At 49.9% G+C, this 21,869-nt stretch overlaps 2 protein-coding genes across 2 annotated transcripts in view; one reads left to right on the top strand and one right to left on the bottom strand.

Moving 5' to 3' along the window:
- LOC146436769 (proto-oncogene Mas-like) overlaps positions 1-21,869 on the bottom strand; it is a 107,991-nt gene that overhangs the window by 14,961 nt on the left and 71,161 nt on the right. The gene's annotated exons all lie outside the window — the stretch shown is intronic.
- Positions 13,072-14,048, top strand: LOC146436775 (olfactory receptor-like protein COR4). Its single transcript, XM_085063899.1, has one exon. The coding sequence runs from the start codon at positions 13,080-13,082 to the stop codon at positions 14,046-14,048; it is 969 nt and encodes a 322-aa protein (XP_084920025.1). The 5' UTR covers positions 13,072-13,079.

Here is a 21,869-nt window from a genome sequence, read left to right as displayed (position 1 = left end):
GAGACAGAGCCGGAGATCATCACTCGCTCTCTATCCCTGGGGGAGCTGCGTGACCTACGGAGGGAATTCACCCGGCAGGCGAATGAGTCCATCTTGACCTGGCTGCTCCGTATCTGGGACGCCGCCGCTAATGACACCATTCTGGACGGAAGTGAGGCCAGGCAACTGGGATCCCTGTCCCAGGATGTGGTTATTGACCAGGGGATTGGGAAAACCCAGGAAACTCTCAGCCTCTGGCGGCGATTGCTGGCGAGTGTACGGGACAGATACCTTTGCAAAGAAGACCTCCAGATGCACCAAAGAAAATGGAACACAATAGAACAAGGTATCCGATGCCTGAGGGAATTGGCCGTGCTAGAGATCATTTTCTCGGACAACGAGAGATTCCCCAAGAGCCCAGATAATGTCCGGTGCACTTCACAAATGTGGCTAAGATTCGCGCGGCTCAGACCAGAGATATACTCTCGTTACCTGGCAACACTGCAGTGGAGGGAAGGCGAAGACCAGGTGGGCGTGTTAACAAACAAACTGAGAATTTACGAGGACACTGTCACCGCTCCACTACGAACCCAGGTCTCATCGGTGGAAACAAACTTGGCCGAGCAAGTCCGGAGCTTGATTGAAGAGAATCAGAAACTAAGGAAAGAGCTCAAAGAAGGACTTTTCCATGCCACACCGAAACCAACCAGAGTCTCTGCCATCAGGAGCAGACGTCCCCCAGCCAGGGAAAGAAGACAAACTCCGTGACGTGACCTCTGGTTTTTCCTTCAAGAGCATGGGGAAGACATGAGGAAGTGGGATAGGAAACCCACCTCCACCTTAGCAGCCCGGGTACGTGAATTGAAAACAGAAACATCCACCTCAGGAAGCTCATCTAGGTACAACACTGCCCCAGTCTCTTGTGGACAGAACTCCAGACAGAATGGAAGTGATAATATGACTGATCCTCTTGAAGGGACCTCAGGAACACATTTACAGGAGAAGAACATCGTGCACCAAAAACAGGATTAGAGGAGCCCTGCCTCTAGCCAGGTAGAGGAAAGTGACAATCGGATCTATTGGACTGTGTGGATCCGATGGCCTGGCACGTCTGACCCACAAAGATACACGGCTTTGGTTGACACCGGCGCTCAGTGCACCCTGATGCCATCCAGGTATGTGGGGACCGAATCCATTTCCATTTCTGGGGTGACAGGAGGATCCCAGCAGCTGACTGTACTGGAAGCTGAAGTGAGTTTAACTGGGAACGAGTGGCAGAAACACCCCATTGTGACTGGTCCAGACGCCCCATGCATCCTCGGCATAGATTATCTCAGGAGTGGATATTTCAAAGACCCAAAGGGACATCGCTGGGCTTTTGGGATAGCAGCTGTAGAGACGGAAGACATAAGACAACTGAATACCCTGCCTGGTCTCTCAGATAACCCGTCTGCTGTAGGACTACTGAGAATTGAAGAACAGCGGGTACCAATTGCTACAGCAACAGTGCATCGCCGGCAATACCGCTCTGACAGAGACTCTGTGGCCCCCATCCATAAGATGATTCGGGATCTGGAGAGCCAAGGGGTGGTCAGCAAGGCTCACTCACCCTTTAACAGCCCCATATGGCCGGTGCGTAAGTCCAGTGAAGAATGGAGACTGACGGTGGATTACCGTGGCCTGAATGAAGTCACACCACCACTGAGTGCTGCTGTACCCGACATGTTGGAACTTCAGTATGAGCTGGAATCCAAGGCAGCAAAGTGGTATGCGACCATTGATATTGCCAATGCCTTTTTCTCCATTCCTCTGGCAGCAGAGTGCAGGCCTCAGTTTGCTTTCACCTTGAGAGGTGTGCAGTACACGTGGAACCGACTGCCCCAGGGGTGGAAGCACAGTCCCACCATCTGCCATGGACTGATCCAGGCTGCACTGGAAAAGGGTGAGGCTCCAGAACATCTGCAGTATATTGATGACATCATTGTGTGTGGGGACACAGCAACGGAAGTATTTGGGAAAGGAGAGAAAATCATCAGAATTCTCCTGGAAGCCGGTTTTGCCATCAAGAAGAGCAAAGTCAAGGGACCTGCCCGAGAGATCCAGTTCCTGGGAGTAAAGTGGCAAGACGGACGGCGTCAGATTCCTTCTGAGGTCATCAATAAGATCATCGCGATGTCTCCACCAACCAACAAGAAGGAGACACAAGCCTTCCTAGGTGCCATAGGCTTTTGGAGAATGCACATCCCTGAGTACAGCCAGATCGTGAGTCCTCTCTACCTCATAACCCGCAAGAAGAATGATTTCCACTGGGGCCCTGAACAGCAGCAAGCCTTCACCCAGATCAAACAGGAGATCGCTCATGCGGTAGCACTTGGCCCAGTCAGGACAGGACCAGAGGTAAAGAATGTGCTTTACTCTGCAGCCGGGAGCCATGGTCTGTCCTGGAGCCTTTGGCAGAAGGTGCCTGGTGAGACCCGAGGTCGACCACTGGGATTCTGGAGTCGAAGTTACAGAGGGTCTGAAGTCAACTACACTCCCACTGAGAAAGAAATCTTGGCAGCTTACGAAGGAGTCCAAGCTGCCTCAGAGGTGATCGGCACAGAAACACAACTTCTCCTTGCACCCCGACTGCCAGTGCTGGGGTGGATGTTCAAGGGAAGAGTTCCCTCTACCCACCATGCCACTGATGCCACGTGGAGCAAATGGATTGCCCTCATCACACAGCGCGCCCGTATTGGAAACCCGAATCGCCCTGGGATTCTGGAAATCATAACAAACTGGCCTGAAGGTGAGACTTTTAAATTATCTTCAGAAGAAGCAGAGGAGCAAGTAGCACGTGCTGAGGAAGCACCCCCGTATAACGAGCTGCCGGAGAGTGAAAGACGCTATGCCCTCTTCACCGATGGGTCCTGCCGAATTGTAGGCGCAGATCGGAAATGGAAAGCTGCAGTATGGAGCCCCACACGACAAGCTGTACAGGCTACCGAGGGACAAGGTGGATCGAGTCAGGTTGCAGAGCTCAAAGCCATCCAGCTGGCTTTGGATATTGCTGAACGAGAGAAATGGCCAAGGCTCTATCTCTACACCGACTCCTGGATGGTAGCCAATGCACTGTGGGGATGGTTAGATCGCTGGAGAAAGGCTAACTGGCAGCGCAGAGGAAAACCCATCTGGGCCGCTGAGATTTGGCAGGACATCGCCGCCCGGGCAGAAAAGCTGACCGTGAAAGTTCGACATGTGGATGCACATGTACCTAAGAGTCGGGCTAATGAAGAGCATCGTAACAACGAGCAGGTGGACCGAGCTGCCAAGGTGGAAGTGTCACAGGTAGATCTAGACTAGCAGCACAAAGGAGAGTTATTTCTAGCTCGTTGGGCCCATGATGCCTCTGGTCATCAAGGGAGGGATGCGACATACAGATAGGCTCGTGACCGAGGGGTAGACTTGACCATAGACAACATCTCACAGGTCATCCACAGCTGTGAGACTTGCGCTGCAATCAAACAGGCCAAGCGGGTGAAGCCTCTGTAGTATGGTGAACGATGGTCAAAGTACAGGTATGGGGAAGTATGGCAAGTTGACTACATCACACTTCCCCAAACCCGCCAAGGAAAGCGCTACGTGCTAACCATGATAGAAGCAACCACGGGATGGTTAGAGACCTACCCTGTGCCTCATGCTACTACCCAAAACACCATCTTGGGTCTAGAAAAGCAAGTCCTGTAGAGACATGGTACCCCTGAGAGAATCGAGTCTAACAATGAAACCCATTTCAAAAATGACCTCATAAGCACCTGGGCTAGAGAACACGGAATTGAATAGATATACCATATCCCCTATCATGCACCAGCTGCCGAGAAAGTTGAACGGTGCAACAGACTACTTAAAACAACTTTGAAGGCACTTGGCAGGAGAACCTTCAAAAATTGAGAACTGAACTTAGCAAAGGCCACCTGGATGGTTAACACAAGGAGTTCTATCAATCGAGCCAGTCCTGCCGAGTCTGAACCTTTGCACACAGTGGATGGAGATAAAGTCCCTGTGGTACACGTAAGAGGTTTTTTAGGAAAGACTGTTTGAATTAGTCCCACCTCAGAGAAAGGCAAACCCATCCGTGGAGTGGTTTTTGCCCAAGGACCTGGTTATACTTGGTGGGTGATGCAGGCAGATAGAGAAACCCGTTGTGTCCCACAAAGAGACCTTATCTTAAGTGAGAACTGTGTAGATGGTAATAGAATAAGGGGTGGATAATGTCCTAAGTTGCAATATTGATGTAGTTAAGTATTCTATTACCACCAGCTGTGGGCCATTAGCTGCTATCACCCACTCCGGATGACAGGCAATGGGCCATCCGTTAGCTATTATCAGCTGTTAACGACCCACCCCGCATGACAGGCACTGGGCCATCAGGGACCCACCGTGTGACTCATGGACTTATCTCATCCCATTGTGAGATGCTCTGCCGAGGAGGGAGGAGCCAGGTGTTCCCACCTGGATATAACCTGGCCTTAGAACTGCCTGAGCTAGCCCTGTCTACTGGGTTCCCAGAGGACGAGAGCTACCACTGGATCTTCAGCTGGAGACTAGACCTTCACAGGATCACCGCTTCAACTGAACTACTTCAGTTGGACTGCTACCACCACCCTAACAGGGTGTTAGGTTGTATCTGACTTTGTCAGTGCTTTTCCTTGTATTATTTCACTTATTTTTAATTTCAATCTTGACTTGTGATCTCCCACTGGTTTGTTTTCAAACCAAGACACCTACTCCTCTTTGCCTGGACCTTTGGGGAAAATAGCATTTCATACATCTCAAGGTTTTTCCCAGTTGGGCTAAGTTTATGCTAGGTAAATGCTAAATTAACACTGAGTACTGCTAGGATAAGTAGTAGAATGTTGAATTCTGTGTTGTATTTCATTCTTTGCCAAAGATGGTTGATTTTTGAGCTTCTGCTTTTGCTATTCTTGCCAGTAAGCTGTAGTGTGATTTTCACCTCTTGCCTATATCTGGTGGGGATTTCTCCTTTGCTCTAAGAGAGAGCAATAGAACCCTGAGTTAAACCAGTGGATCTCAGTGTCCAGGGCTTAACAGGTGGACAGTCAGATCCAGACACATCTCAGTGAGATTAAGGACCTGATCAACAATCAGTAAAGGGAAAAATTCTGTTGCTGGATTGACATCTACAAAGGTTTTGATCAGATTCTGACTGTGTCCTAAACTAGGAACTGACTAAGGGTTAGAGATATTATTTTACTACCATGCAAATATTACTTCTAATGAAGAAACTGAGGAGGGAGTTTGACATTGCCTGCTACAGCTGTTCTTGGGCTCAGTAAGTGGTCAGGGGGGCAGTCCCTGGCTGCACCTTATCCTGACAAGTGGGGTCAGCCCTGTCCTCTCCGGTTCCCTTTGTATCCCTGCTCCTGCCAAGGCTCCTTGCGTCATTCTAGGGGTTAAAGTGACATAAGGCAAATGCACAGTAACTGTTGCTCTAACAGAGTATAAAGTATAGCTGGAAGCACCTTATCAAGACAAGAATTGGCTCACTGGAGCACTGGATTGTGTAGTGGCAGTCACAGTGATTTGTTCCCAGATCTTTATTTACCATTTAAAAGACAGGATGACAGCCAGCTGCTGGCTCTGTGAGAAGGCTGTGTTTGCAAAAGGCTCTGCACGTGGTAAAAGAGTATTCTTAAATATATTAATGACCAAAACATTGTAGGAATAATATCAGCTCCTTCCAGGGTGTGGAGGGTCACCTCACAAACAGGAACAGAGACACAGTACAGGTGTTTCATGCATTCTTTGCCTCTGTCTTCAACACTCACTCCACCCTTCCCAGAGAAAAACATGGATTAACCCATTGGACACTTCAGAGCCCAGAACAGTGCAAGCCCTGCTCAGCAACAGCCAAAGCCTCCCTGTGCTATCCACCACATCCCATCCTGAATCCAAAGCCAGCTCTGTGCCACTTACTGAGTAGAAAGGAACCCTATCCCAGTCAAATCCAGACCAGTGCAAACACTCACACAGCTCTTGGGAGAAATCATAGTTTATTTAACACCTCCTGCTCCTCAGATCTGACCTGCCACCACATACATATTCCTCATGTTTGGTGGCCGTCTTGGGGCAGCTTCCCGGAGATTGAGGAACCTCCTGGGTCTCTTGGGGCTCGTCTCTGCCACCAAGCAAGGAGTGTTCCCAGTTGGCACAGCAGGCACAGCGTCCTGGGAGCCATGGGGTGACAGCTGGGGGCTCCAGGATACTTGCTGCTGCACCACTTGCTCCTCCTGAGAATGCTTCACAGGATCAGGCTGCGCTGCCATTTCTCCTTCGGGGCTTTCCCAGGCCACGTCAGTGCTGAGGAATGCGCCGGGGTGGTTGATGTCCTTGGCTCCAAGGGAGCTGGCAGAGCTGTCCACGGAGTAACTGCTGTACTCAGACCAGCAGGTCTCACTGAGCCTCGGGGAGGGAGGGAGGCTTTGATGACTGAGGCTCTCTGAGGGAACGGAGGCTCCTGGAAGGTGCTGATTTTCCAAGGGCTGAAGGTTCTCATAAACGGGGAAGCTTTCAGACAGAGGGAGGATCTCAGAGGGCTGGAAGCTGTCGGAGGGTGTGGAAGGTCTTGAAGGGTCGAGGCTCTCAGAGGGATGAAGTTTCTCACAGATGGAGAGGCCCTCAGCAGGAAGAAGGCTCTCGGAATCAGGGAGGCTCTCAGAGGGAAGAAGGTTCTTGGAATTGGAGAGGCTCTCGAAGGGATGCAGGTTGTCGCAGACAGGGAGGTTCTCAGAGGGAAGAAGGTTCTCGGAGAGGGGGAGGCTCTCAGGGGGAATAAGGGTCTCAGAATCCAGGAGGCTTTCAGAGTGAATAAGGTTCTCAGACTCCTGAAGGCTCTCAGAGGAAGGTAGGCTGCAGGCAAGAGGGAGGCTCTCGGCAGGCTGGAAGCTTTCACAGAGAACGGAAGCTCTTGGAAGGTCAGTTCCTTCAGAGCAACACACGTTCTCTGAGATAGGCAGCCTCTCAGGGGGAGAGAGCCCCTTGGAAGGAGGGAGGCTCTCAGATTGCTGGATGCTGTCCCAGAGAACGGAAGCTCTTGGAAGGTCAATTCCTTCAGAGCAATGCTTGTTCTCTGAGACAGAGAGGCTCTCAGCAGGAGAAAACCCCTTGGAAGGAGGGAGGTTCTCAGAGGGCTGGAGCTTCTCGCATGGCTGGAGGCTGTCAGAGGCAGTGGAGGCTCCCGGCAGGATGGCAGATCTCTGACAGCCTGATGTTCTCTTGTGGGTGAAGGATCTCCGACGGAAGGAAATCCTTGAAAGGGTGGGAGCTCTCCCAGGGATGCAGATCCTAGGTGTGAGCAGCCTCTTGAAGCGACGGAGGCTCCTGGAGGAGCTGCACGAGCCACAGCAGGGCAGGTGGCCTCGCTTCACCAGCTTCTCCAGTTGTGCCCACAACACCTTCCACATCCCAGAATAAAGTGGCTCACGTGTCCCATTGCATGCCCACAGCAACAGCATCATTTCCTGCAGCTGCTGGGCCACAGCCAGGCAGGGGCCACAGCTGCAGGGGCTGTCCAGGGGGCTGGCGGGAGCACGTGGCCGCTTGCCAGGGGTCACCCGAGGCCTGGAGCACCTGGGAGCCACAGGGGCTCCTCGGCTCCTCCGTGAGCCTCTGGGCAGAACCCCAGCATGCTTACGATTCTTTATGGTACTTCCATGCTGCCTCCATGGCATCCAGTGGCCAATGGCCCACCAGATAGCCACAGCAGCCAGCAGCAGGAAAAGTGCAGACATGACGACACTGACGGCGCTCATGGCTCCAGGGCGTAGCATCGCGACTGCACTGGCAGCTGCGCCTGCTGGCCCCTCTTATATAGCTGAGGCACGGCTTTGTGACCTCACAGTGCCGTGGGCCAGCAGAGCCCTGTGACATCGCAGCCCTGCCTCACACTAGTCGGAATTTACCCGTGAGATTTTGCAGCCACAATGAAACCCACAGTGAAAAGCAGGATTATAATCAATGAAAGAAATTATTCTGAACACCAGGAGAAGATGTTCTTATTTTGAAACATGAATTGTGTACAATAAGGGAATTGCATATAGTATGTAACTAACTATACTTTTGCTTGTATAGCTAATTGTATTGTTGCCTGAATGGTCATTGTCTGTTAGACTGCCTTGTCATTGTTTGCTAGCAGCCAATCTTAATAACCACAGTAACTGTGAAGAGGTATAAGAGCAGCAGCAGAGAATAATAAAAAACCTTTACTTCTTATGGCTCTGGATTACAAGTGTGTGTCTCATTATGTCTGTCTCAAAAGAGGGACAGGTTTGTGAGAGCAGAGCAGAGAATGGACAAACCAGCTTCAGCAGGGTGACAGCTCCATCCTTATATGTACAGAATCTAATAGAAATGTAACCCAGCAGTGAACCCAAAGTCTGTGGCAATTATTCATGGCAATAATTGCACTTTCTTCTCCTGCGGTTTCAGGCAAAGGTAGACCCAGAATGTCTTTGGGCCCAGGCAGAAGGAGAAGCAGCAAATGGAGTTGGGAGAGTTTCTGTGAGTCCCTACGAGATCATGATTTTCTCAAATACTTCCAAATAAGTCTGAATAGGAAAACATGGTAACATTTTTCACATGAGGTTTTTGTGTCAAAAAAACAAGATGATTTGATGAGAGATTGTTGGAGGTTGGGGGGCATTGGAATTTTTTCTCCAACCCTGTTACTAAGCAACAAATAATTGGGTGATTAGAGACATCAAGTCTTTTGTAAGAGACAAAAGATTGTGCTAGGTGGGGCAGGGGAAGGAAGCAGCCAGCCGTTTGAGACTGGCACTTGTTCCGTCGGACACCTGGAGGAAAGGGACTGCTCTTCGCTTCTGGCTGCAACTGCGGGAGATCCAACTGTGCTCTGTCTTCTCCCCCTGACTGGGTGAGCTTTGATTCAACCTCTTTCCCACTGGGAAGCGCACGTTTTCCCGGATGTGTTTCTCGCAGCAGCTGCCGGGGAGTCCGGCTGTCCCTGCCACCCACCCTGCTTCCATCACATGAGACCACGGCGTCTGCCATGACTGCAGAGTCCTTGCTGCCTCGCTGGCTAGCCGGGGAGAGCCAGCCCTTGCCCCCCTGCCGCCCTGCTCGTCGCTCCAGGCTGCCTGCCTGCCTGCTTTCTTCTCAGCCCTCCGCCATCACCAGCTGCCTGAGGCTGACCTGACCCTGTGCCACAGCGCCACCTGCAGCCGCTCAGCAGTCATCGCACCTGCCCTGCCCGGCTGGGAGCTCAACAGCGGCCCTGCTGCTCACGACAGTGATTACACCCCAAGGGAAAGGGCTTGGCAGCTCAAAAAGTCATCTGCTATTGGTTTTCTGGTTCTTTTTGTGGTTGCTATTATTGTTATTACTTGTTTATAAATACTAGTAAAGAACTGTTATTCCTTTTCCCATACCTTTCCCTGAAAGCCCTTGATTTCAAAATTAAAATAATTCGGAGGGAAGGGAGATCACATTCTCTGTCCTAAGGGAGGGTTCCACCTCTCTTAGCAGGCAACTGTCTTTCAAACCAAGACAGAGATTTGTTGAAACATAGAAATGTGCTGATGTTAATACTTTTGATAGAAGCAAAGCATCTGCATACACTTGTCAGAAGACTGTGAATGGTAAGTGAGGAGCTGAATGACACAAGCTGGAAAACATCTGGACATGTGATTTGATTTCACAAGGTGTTACAGGTTGCTGTCTCAAATGTCCACATGTCAGAAGAGCTGGATCAATATCCTTCAGTGGAAAGGGAAGGTTGTCTTGTGTTCCTAGCTTCACAATAGCTTGAGTTTTGCCCAAGGAAGGGTGTGCTGGTTTTGCTGCTGTGTCCAGCCAGAATAGTGCTGTTTGGTAGCTCCTTGAAGAAGCAGCAGGAGCCTGGATTTCTGTCCCTTGGATTGCCTTGCTGTCCAAGACAAGGACTAAAGCTGAGTGCCAGAGCTCCAGGCACTGCCTTGGAAGTCAGGAGTGACTGTCATCTTATGTCCTGGTTCTGCTTAGGAAATTGCTCAGGTGTACACCTAATGATTTTTTGATATCCTTTGACTTTCTGGGTGGAAGTAAAAGCATCCTTCGTCTCCCTGCTTTCTGTAATTCCAGGATCAGTCATTACTCTGTTATGGCAGCTAATTATCCTCTGGAATGGGCAGAGGAAATGCTGCCTGAAGTGTGGTTCCACAGCAGATGTGAGCAAGCTTTCTGCAGAGGTTCAAACAGCTTGTGACTTACTGAAATACTGAGGCCTGAGCAACAGCCTTGAGCTGAAGTTGAGCTCTGGGTGAACCTTCAAACTAGGTGGTGTATGTGTGTTCTCTCATTAATGAAATGTACAGGATCATTACTGCAAGGATCTCAGTATCTGCTCATTAACAAAACGTATATTGACCTTTCTGTACTGAGAAGCTGGACAAGGCCCTGAAATGAGCCCTGGGGACTTGTTGGGAGGTCCATGGTCTAAGGCAACTCCCTGGGATGCTCCCTGAGCCCTGGCCAGGCTTTGGGAGAAACCCAGGAGGAGGCTGAAGCCAGATGTTCCCACACTGGAAGTTGTGTGATCTTGTTTATTGCACACTGTCCAAGCTGGGCTCTGTCCCAGCACAGTCCGAAGCCTCTTTGCCTGTGGGTGGATTAACCTGCAGGAATTCCCAGTTCTGGCAGGGGCTCTCCAGTGCTTGGCTGTGACAAGGGTTGTGAAATACTGTTCACAACCCTGATTTGTCTGCTTGGGCTGCTCAGGGGTGTGACACTGAATGTCCTACAGAAAATGATTGGCCACGACCCAAAGGTCAGTAGTGTTCTTTGTGAGATTGTATACAAGGAATAAAGGAGGAAGGGATGAAATTGGCTATTTTTACAGGGAAGCATGCTTAGAAGAGGAATGGCCTGAAGTTGAGTTGGGGGAGGCTTAGGGTGGATATTAGAAAGAGGTTCTTCCTCCAGAGGGTGGTTGGGCACTGGAACAGGATCCCCAGGGCAGTGGGCACTGCACCAAGCCTGGCAGAGCTCAAAGGAGTGATTTGAACAATGCTCTTGGGCACATGGTGTGACTCTTGGGGATGGTGCTGTGTGGGGCTGAGAGATGGACTCTGTGATCCTTGTGAATCCCTTCCAACTCAGCATATTCTGTGATTCTCCTGGATTCTTGCAGCCAGTCTTCATAGAATCCTGGAATGGTTTGGTTTGGAAGAGACCTGAAAGCTCATCTTGTTCCACACCCCTGCCATGGGCAGGGACATCTCCCACTAGATCAAGTTGCTCCAGCCTGGCCTTGAACACTTCCAGAGATGGGACAGGTGAGCTGTGGTTTGGGCATAAGGAATTTAGAATGGGTAGAAAGGTGGTTCATCATCTCTGGTGCCTGGAACTGCTGATGGCTACCAGCTTCCATGGGACTGTGCCCCACCAGTGAGGTCCCCCTCAGCTCCCTAGTGTTACAAGGCCAAACATGGCATTTGTGGAGCTCAAAAATCTCCAAAAGTGCACAAAAATTGGACACAACAGGTGCAGTGTTGCTCTGTGGTTGCTCTGGAGAAACCCCAAAGCCCTGCAGCTCCCTCGAGGTGAGATCATCTCCTCTGGGCAATTGCCTTGAAATTCAGAATCTCAGAGAAGAGATAACAACCCACTTCGGGCTTTGTCACTCTCTTGGGGCTCCAAGAGTCCCCAAATCCCCAAATTGCATGGAATAACAAAGGTGTTTGCTGACAAAGGATATATTTTCAGACTCCTTTCCGGAGTTCCAGGCAGGTGCACCTAACATTCACCTCCAAGAGCACCAGGAGGAAAGCAGAGAGTGCAGAGATGTAGGAGAAGATCATCCTGGAGAGCCATGAGCCAGGACAGCGCATGCTGAGCCACCCATCTCCTCTTGTTTTCTCTTGCCAAGAAGAAACACCTTCAATTTTCATCTCAGGTCCTGCCTGGAGGCTCCGGGGCTCCAGTTCCTCATCGTACTCAGGACTTATCACCAAATCCAGGTGATGCACAGCAGGTGTGTGGTGAGGAGACCCCTTTGGAATGCTTGCTCTGGAAACTTCTCCTCACTGACCACAAAGGGCTCCTGGATGAGGACTGCAATATTTCCTGTAAGGAACACTTGTGGATCTTACCATTGCTGATATAAGGCACATCCAAAAGGTGATTTTTAAACTATTTTCCCCAAGAAAATGCTTTCAGGAGGAGGTTGCTGAGCTTTGGGTGTTGCACATTTTCATTTGAGGGCTGCAGGACCAGGGCAAAGAGCTGGGAGAATCTTTTGGAGCCAAAAGAGTGTGTCCATGAGGGAGGGGAGGCTTCATAGTCAGGAAGTTTTGGATGTCCCTGGATCCCTGGAAGTGTTCAAGGCCAGGTTGGAGGGGGCTTGGAGCAACCTGGTCTAATGGAACATGTCCCTGCAAATGGAGTGGGGGTGGAATGAGATGGTCTGCAAGATCCCTTCCTGTGGCTAGCACAGGTTTTTCCCATGAGAAACTTTCTTGTGTTTTATAAATAAAGATAAAGTTTGGATGTGGTTGGAACAGTGTCCCAGAACTTGGACAGTGCAGGCCTGGCCAATCAGGCCTGGGGGAAGGCTTCTGACTGACCAATCTGGGTGACTTTTGAGAACTCTATATATGTGATGAAATCAAAACAATAAAGGTCATTCCTTCTTGCCACTGAGAACTGGTGCATTCATTACTCTGCTAGCTGCTCAACAGCGACATCTTCCAACCCAAACACTTCTGGGATTCTGTAGAAAAGACAGACAAAGCAGGTGTTTGGAAGATGCCAACACAAGGATGAATAATCAGTTCTGTGCTGTCTTTTACAGGTTTTATTGGGTTTCTCCATGTTACAGGTTGTGCTGGATGATCTCAAAGTCCCAGAGTGAACACACACAGGGGATGAAAGGCAGCACCAAGGTAAAGCTACTCAGGGTTGTGTAACCTACAGCTTCTCCCTAACTGTGCCTTGACTTCTGCCCAGGTTTTTCTAATTGATCTGTACCTAAACTCTCACTTTAGATCCTGTAGGGTTATCTCCAAGCAAATCCCACCGGAAAGAGGGTTTTCCTCCTGGAAGAAATGTCCAGCAAGGAGTTCACAGAGAGAACACCCTTTGAAGGAATGTCAGGATGGAATTGCACCCAAGCAACAGAGTTCATCTTGGCAGGGTTCACCGAGGACCCAGCGACTCAGGTTGCCCAATTCCTGCTGTTCCTGCTCATCTACCTTGTCACCATCCTGGGAAACCTGGGGATGATTGCCTTGATCAGAGTCAGTCCCGTGCTCCGCTCCCCCATGTATTATTTCCTGGGCAACCTGGCATTTGTGAACCTCTGCACTTCCACCCTTGTCACCCCCAGGATGTTGGTTGGGGTTTTGTTGAGGAAGGAGGGAATCAACTATGCTGGGTGCATGGCTCAGGTGTCCAGTTTTGCCTTTTTAGTGATCAGTGAGTGCTCTCTGCTGGCCACAATGGCCTATGATCGATATGTGGCCATTTGCCACCCCCTGCTCTACCCACTTGTCATGTCCCCAGAGCGCTGCTTCCGCCTGGTCACCGGGTGCTACCTCCTGGGGCTGACCAACGGTGTGGCACAAACCATCGGCATGTCCAGCTTGTTCTTCTGTGGCTCCAGTGCCATCCATCTGTTCTTCTGTGACATTTCCCTGCTGATCTCACTCTCCACCTCTAACAACATCTACAGCCTCATCATCCTGAGGACTTCAGCATATGTGTTTGGTGTTCCCAGCATCCTGGTGGTCCTGGTGTCCTATGTGGCCATCATCTCCACCATCCTGAGCATTAGATCAGCCCAGGGCAAGCGCAAAACTTTCTCCACCTGTGCCTCCCACCTCATCACTGTCACCACCTTCTATGGGGCATTGATTTTCATGTACTTAATCCCCAAGTCACACACCTCCAGAACAGGAGATAAATGGGCTGCTGTGCTCTATACCATGGTGACCCCCATGCTGAACCCCTGGATCTACAGCCTGAGGAACCAGGAGGTGAAGGAGGCTTTGAGAAGACTCAGGGACATAAAATAAGCTTGGATGTTGTAACATAATGACTAAACAAAATGGAGATGCTGGTGATATCCTGGGAGGTTTGTTAAATATCTCAGAGGGACATTTTCGGTGTCTTTTGCACTTTGACTTAGATGGTGTGCTGGTTGATTCCATATCAGCTGAGAGGAACTTTTTCACTCCAATTTGGGTGTTTGGATGAGGTTTGGAGCAGCCTTGTCTAGTGGAAGGTGTCCTTCCTCTTGGCAGGGCAGCAGAACTGGATGAGCCTTAAGGTCCCTTCCAACCCAAACCATTCCTAGATTCTGTGACAGATTTGGTGTTAATGTTTTGGTGCACAAACACTGCATATGTGAAAAAAAGCGAAAATCCCCCAAATTAGTGTATTTTCTCACCCTGTGCCAGGTCCATGCTGAAATCCAGAGTGATGGGGCTCTCCTAGAGAGATGGAATAACTAGGGATGGAGGAGAAACTCCTCAGTTAGGTTAAATCAAACCAGGATCAATGTAGTTTGCTGATTCATTAATGACACACAATTCACAGGCACTCAGGGTCAGTCAGCTGAATCCTTTGTCCCCAAAGCCTATTGGTAATTCCCTGGTTAATATTTAATTCAGTTGCCTGAATAAATCCCCCTGAGCTGTTCATGCTCCTGTTCCTCTCTTTTTGGCTCTGCTGACCCCCATGGCAGTGACCCCAAATGTCCTCAACTCATGTCCCCAGATGTGGAGACAAAGTCCTCAAGTTGCACCAGCAGAGGTTTGGCTTGGATAGAGGGAAAAATCCTCCATGGAAAAGGCTGTCCAGCCCTGGAACAGGCTGCCCATGGCAGTGGTGGAATCCCCATCCCTGGAGGGATTTAAGAGCTGTGTGGATGTGGCACCTGGTGACATGGATTAGTGGGGGCCTTGGCAGTGCTGGGGGAATGGTTGGACTTGGTGATCCTAGAGGACTTTTCCAGCCTAACCAATTCCCAGACTCTGTGATCAGGACCATGAACTGGGACCTCTGTGTGTAACTCCTGCTGTTCTCCCACCCTTCTGATCCTCTGTAACTGTCCTACTCATGGCATTGCTTAATTTAGGTGCAGGGAAGATTGTACACCTTTGCTTTAAATAAAATGAAATGTTGAGGGATGGCTTCAAGACCACGGTCACGGATCCTTAGAGGGCTTGTGTGAGCAAAGCCAGTGCTAGCTGAAGGAAGCCATACAGGATGCAGCAGTAAGATAAATGCTGACAGGGCAGGAGCCCAAGGACAGAGTGCCCTTGAGCTCTGGGAAAGTACTGTGGGAAGAGTACCGTAGAAAAACTTGAGATTAAGAAAAATGAGGAGGAACCCTGAAATTGTGAGGATGGAATGCAATGGTATGCAGATTGTAACCTTTGTGCTTAACCAATGAAATAGTGAGTAGTAAGTATAAGCATTTGTAACAGTATATGAGCCATGCATACAGTGAAATAAACGGAGCTTGCTTATCACTCATATTGAGTTGTCATCTTACTTCCCTCGCTGCCGGCAATGAAAGATTATTTTAATGTTTTATTTAAAACATCAAACCTCCATAAGTATTAAGAAAACATTAAGACACTTAAACCATAAACCCCAGAGTAACTGTCCTTCTTCCAGGGCCTTACAACCATTGTTTGGTGATAAGATATTAAATAATTTTTAAAAATATTTGAAAAATATTTAATATCTGATTAATATTTTGAGAAGCCATTCAATGGATTTGTGTCCCACTGGTCTTAACTTGACCATCACCTGACTTTTTAATACCAAGAGACCAATTTCTCTTTTTAATACCAAAAGACAAATTATATATTTCAGGAGATTAATTTAAATATTTTAAGATTAGATATATTTTTGAGAAAAAAATTAAATACAAGTTTTCTTTATATAGATAAAGAAATGTATATATTAAGACTTTCTACACATAAATCTGCATATATATATAATTACATCTATACAAAGAAGTGGGACATAAAACCTCACGCTTCCATTGAACTTCCTGAAAGTAGTGGCATTTATTTACCAGTGCAAGTCTCTTCCTTAATGCAGCTATTTCCAAAGTCATTAATTTCCAAGGGAAATTTCCTGTGTGCCACCACAGAGTGGACAGTGACCAAACTCAAGGCCCAAGCATGCTCAGGGAGCAGAGAGTCATCATCTGGCATCTGCCATAGTTTCTGGTGGAATTTCCCACCACTGCTCTCTATCCTGTCATTTGGATCATATTTTGGTTTTATTATTAAATTGGTTTTGCTTAGTTTTGGGTAATTGTGTGGTTTCCCCTCTAAAATAAATCATGAGGCACAGAGGAAGGAAGGAAGGAAGGAAGAACAAATGGTGGGATCTACAGTGAAGCTGAGGCCAGAAGCTCACAGGAGAGGCAGGAATGCTGACCAGCAGCAACTATGGGGTAGAAGCATTTACAGCATCCCTGAATTATTTTGGCTGGAAAAGCCCTCTAAGATCATGGAGTTCAACTGCTAAGCCAGCAGTAACCCATGTCTGGGTTCAGCCTGTAGGTGGGAATTTCATCTCAGGGGTGAGAGCTGAGAGCCTCTTGCAGAGCCTAAAGGGGCTCCAGGAGAGCTGCAGAGGGACTCTGGGCAAGGGTCTGGAGTGACAGGATGAGGGGAAATAGCTACACACTGACAGAGCATTTAGATTGGGTATGGAGAAGAAATTCAGAGCATTTAGATTGGGCATGGAGAAGAAATTTTTCCCTATTGTGAGGCTGGGGAGGCCCTGGCACAGGTTGCCCAGAGAAGCTGTGGCTGTCCCTGGATCCCTGGAAGAGTTCCAGGCTGGGTTGGACAGGGCTTGGAGCAGCCTGGGATAGTGGGAAGCATCCTTGCCCTTGGAAGTGGGTTGGAATGGGATGAGTTTTAAGGTCCCTCCACACAGTCACAATCCCACCACACTGACCCTGCAGCTCTTTGTCTCCTGGATGTGGCAAACAAAGCAGCTGGAGAAGTTCACTTTGTCTTTAACAAGGAAGAAAGTTTCTCCATGGTTTCCCCTTGCTAATTAGTCTCTTGTGGCTCATTAAGAAGGATGACAGAAGTTGTTTAAAAGCCCTCTGAGAAGCTTCCTTGATGATTAGGAAACTTTCTTGGCAAAGCCCAGAAGATCTTGTTAAGCTGATGATTCCTTGAAGGGTGGTTGGTCTCCCAGGATCACTTCTTGCTCTGGGAATGGAACAGCATCACTTGTGGTGGAAATAGCTGTGAGCACCTGGATGGTGGCACCTGGAGCTCAGGGCCCACTGGTGGGATGGTGGTGGGACCTGGAGCTCAGACCTGCTGGTGGGCTTTCTAAATTCTTCCTTTCAACCTGACAATCTTAAACTGAAGGAGAGTGGACTTACATTGAATAGTGGGGAGAAATTCCTCCCTGTGAAGGTGGTGAGGCACAGGTTTCCCAGAGAAGCTGTGGCTGCCCCATCCCTGGAAGTGTTGTAGGCCATGCTGGACAGGACTTGGAGCAACCTGGTCCAGTGGAAGGTGTTCCTGCCCATGGCAGGGGGTTGGAATGGGATGAGCTTTAAATTCCCTTCCCACCCAACTTTGATATCAAAAGTCTCTCTCTTGCCAAGCCCTTTGTCATTTAATTACATTTATTCCAAATCTTTTAATCCAGTCCAGATTCACCTTTCCCTGGTAGAAGCCTCCAGCCCTAAAACATCTCTTCTCATGCTGTCTGTTTCCAGAAAGGATTGACACTGTTCACCATCTATTTACTTTTCAAAAGGAATTTAATTGGTTTTGTGGGGCACAATAAAAAGAGAATTGTCAAATATATTAAAGGTAAAAAGAGAGTGTGGAAATAACATCAGCTTCTTCCAGAGTGTAGACGGTGACCTCACTAACAAGGACAGAGACACTGTACAGGTGTTAAATGCATTCTTACAGGTGTTTAGTGCATTCTTTGCCTCTGTCTTCAACACGCATCCCTCCATTCCCAGTGGCAAACATGTATTGTCCCATGGGACACTGCAAAGTCCTTGAGGTAGGCAAGCCCTGCTCAGCAGAAACCAAACCACCCCTGTGTGATCCACAGCATTCCCATCATGAATCCCAACCCAGCATGTGCCAGCTATTGGGAAGTCCTGAACCCTATCCCAGTCAAAACCAGAGCACTGGGAGCACCAGGAGCACTCCTTGGGAAATCCTGATTTCTGTAGAACAGAGGCATTGCAGAAGTTGTTGAGCTGCTAACAGAAACCTCTTCCTAGCCCTCAACAGCCATGTCTGGAGAGCTCCCAAGAGATAAAGAAGCTTTAACTCCCTTTGTCTCTGGATAATCTTCTCAGGCACAGAGTAGTGGGTGTTTCCTATCGTCACTTCTGCATTGTCCAGGGAGCCATGGGGAGAACACTGGTGGCACCAAGAATCCCTTCTGATGTGCCTCATGCTCCAGGGAATGCTTCACTGCAACAGGCTGAGCTCCTGTTTTGACTTCCACACTTTTTCTGACCATGGGCATCTTCAGGGATGAGCCACGTTCACAGATCCCTGAGGGAGGCAGGGCTGTGACGGCACAAAGGGGCTGAGCACCGGCGTCAGGCAGGGCTGGGATGTCACAGGGCTCTGCTGGCCCACGGCACTGTGAGGTCACAAAGCCGTGCCTCAGCTATATAAGAGGGGCCAGCAGGCGCAGCTGCCAGTGCAGTCGCGATGCTACGCCCTGGAGCCATGAGCGCCGTCGGTGTCGTCATGTCTGCACTTTTCCTGCTGCTGGCTGCTGTGGCTATCTGGTGGGCCGTTGGCCACTGGATGCCATGGAGGCAGCATGGAAGTGTCGTAAAGAATCGTAAGCATGCTGGGGTTCTGCCCAGAGGCTCACGGAGGAGCCGAGGAGCCCCTGTGGCTCCCAGGTGCTCCAGGCCTCGGGTGACCCCTGGCAAGCGGCCATGTGCTCCCGCCAGCCCCCTGCACAGCCCCTGCAGCTGTGGCCCCTGCCTGGCTGTGGCCCAGCAGCTGCAGGAAATTATGCTGTTGCTGTGGGCATGCCATGGGACACGTGGGCCACTTTATTCTGGGATGTGGAAGGTGTTGTGGGCACAACTGGAGAAGCTGGTGAAGCGAGGCCACCTGCCCTGCTGTGGCTCGTGCAGCTCTTCCAGAAGCCTCCGTCGCTTCAAGAGGCTGCTCACACCTAGGATCTGCATCCCTGGGAGAGCTCCCACCCTTTCAAGGATTTCCTTCCATCGGAGATCCTTCACCCACAAGAGAACATCAGGCTGTCAGAGATCTGCCATCCTGCCGGGAGCCTCCACTGCCTCTGACAGCCTCCAGCCATGCGAGAAGCTCCAGCACTCTGAGAACCTCCCTCCTTCCAAGGGGTTCTCTCCTGCTGAGAGCCTCTCTGTCTCAGAGAACAAGCATTGCTCTGAAGGAATTGACCTTCCAAGAGCTTCCGTTCTCTGGGACAGCATCCAGCAATCTGAGAGCCTCCCTCCTTCCAAGGGGCTCTCTCCCCCTGAGAGGCTGCCTATCTCAGAGAACATGTGTTGCTCTGAAGGAATTGACCTTCCAAGAGCTTCCGTTCTCTGTGACAGCTTCCAGCAATCTGGCAGCCTACCTCCTTCCAAGGGGCTCTCTCCCCCTGAGAGGCTGCCTATCTCAGAGAATGTGTGTTGCTCTGAAGGAATTGACCTTCCAAGAGCTTCCGTTCTCTGTGACAGCTTCCAGCAATCTGGCAGCCTACCTCCTTCCAAGGGGCTCTCTCCCTCTGAGAGGCTGCCTATCTCAGAGAACATGTGTTGCTCTGAAGGAATTGACCCTCCAAGAGCTTCTGTTCTCTGTGAAAGCTTCCAGCAATCTGGCAGCCTACCTCCTTCCAAGGGGCTCTCTCCCTCTGAGAGGCTGCCTATCTCAGAGAACATGTGTTGCTCTGAAGGAATTGACCCTCCAAGAGCTTCTGTTCTCTGTGAAAGCTTCCAGCCTGCCGAGAGCCTCCCTCCTGCCTACAGCCTGCCTTCCTCTGAGAGCCTCCCCATCTCCGAGAACCTTGTTCCCTCTGAGAACCTCCCTGTCATCAAGAACCTTATTCCCTCTGAGAGCCTCCCCGTCTCCGAGAACCTTTTTCCCTCTGAGAACCTCCCCGTCTCCGAGAACCTTCTTCCCTCTGAGAACTTCCCTGTCTGTGACAACCTGCATCCCTTCGAGAGCCTCTCCGATTCCAAGAACCTTCTTCCCTCTGAATGTCTCCCTGATTCCGAGAGCCTTCTTCCTGCTGAGAGCCTCCCCATCTGTGAGAGCCTGCAACCTTCTGAGAGCCTCGACCTTTCAAGACCTTCCACACCCTCCGAAAGCTTCCAGCCCTCTGAGAGCCTCCCTCTGTCTGAAAGCCTCCCTGTTTATGAAAACCTTCAGCCCTTGGAAAATCAGCACCTTCCAGGAGTCTTTGTTCCCTCAGAGAGCTTCAGTCATCAAAGCCTTCCTCCCTCCCCGAGGCTCAGTGAGACCTGCTATTCTGAGTACAGCAGTTACTCCATGGACAGCTCTGCCAGCTCCCTTGGAGCCAAGGACATCAACCACCCCGGCGCATTCCTCAGCACTGACGTGGCCAGGGAAAGCCCAGAAGGAGAAATGGCAGCGCAGCCCGATCCTGTGAAGCATTCTCAGGAGGAGCAAGTGGTGCAGCAGCAAGTATCCTGGAGCCCCCAGCTGTCACCCCATGGCTCCCAGGATGCTGTGCCGGCTGTAAAAACTGGGAACACTCCTTGCTTGGTGGCAGAGACGAGCCCCAAGAGACCCAGGAGGTTCCTCCATCTCCGGGAAGCTGCCCCAAGACGGCCACCAAACATGAGGAATGTGTATGTGGTGGCAGGTCAGATCTGAGGAGCAGGAGGTGTTAAATAAATTAGGATTTTCCCCAAGAGCTGTGTGAGTGTTTGCACTGGTCTGGATTTGACTGGGATAGGGTTCTTTTCTACTCAGTAAGTGGCACAGAGCTGGGTTTGGATTCAGGATGGGAATGTGGTGGATAGCACGGGGATATGAGGTGGATAGCACATTGTTGCTGAGCAGGGCTTGCACTGTTCTGGGCTCTGAAGTGTCCAATGGGTTAATCCATGTTTTTCACTGGGACGGGTGGAGTGAGTGTTGAAGACAGAGGCAAAGAATGCATGAAACACCTGTACTGTGTCTCTGTCCCTGTTTGTGAGGTAACCCTCCACACCCTGGAAGGTGCTGATGTTATTTCCACAATGTTTTTGCCATTAATATATTTAAGAATACTCTTTTATCGTGCCCCACATTTGTAGCCACCTTAATCTCCAGCTGAGCTTTCACCACATCACATTGCTCCCTACACTTGCAATCAGCATCTCTGTATTCTTCTTCTGACCTGGAGTCAACTGGGTACACAGCTTCCTTTTCCATCTTCTTTCCCAGAGAAGATGTTTGCTCAGGCAAGCCAGCCTTCTGCCTGGCCTGGATGTCTTCTGACATTTGGGTATTGCCTGCTCCTATGCCCTTGGGAGGTGACGTTTCAAAAGTGAGCAGCACTGTTGGACCCCAGCAGGTGCAAAAACATTTTCCTGGAGACCTTGCTTCCCATTTCCCTGAGCAGCCTGCAGTGTGCTCTCCTCATTCCCAGAGCTGAGGTTTTGCTCACACTTTTCCTCTTGTCAGAGGTGCCCCAGGGCCACGGCTGGACCCCAGCTGGTCACCAGCAGTCACTCTCTCACACCCCAGTGTGATGGGGAAGAGAGCAGAGACAAAAATCCAGCTCAGAACAGTTTCATAATGAAAATCAAGACAAATATAATCATTTCATATTTATGAAACACATACTAAGAGTGAAGTGTCCCAGATTAGGCTGGA

The sequence above is a fragment of the Lichenostomus cassidix genome, chromosome 5, assembly GCF_008360975.1.
Source record: "Lichenostomus cassidix isolate B80296 chromosome 5, HeHo_3.0, whole genome shotgun sequence".
NCBI lineage: Eukaryota > Metazoa > Chordata > Aves > Passeriformes > Meliphagidae > Lichenostomus > Lichenostomus cassidix.
This window is presented reverse-complemented; position numbering and strand designations above follow the sequence as displayed.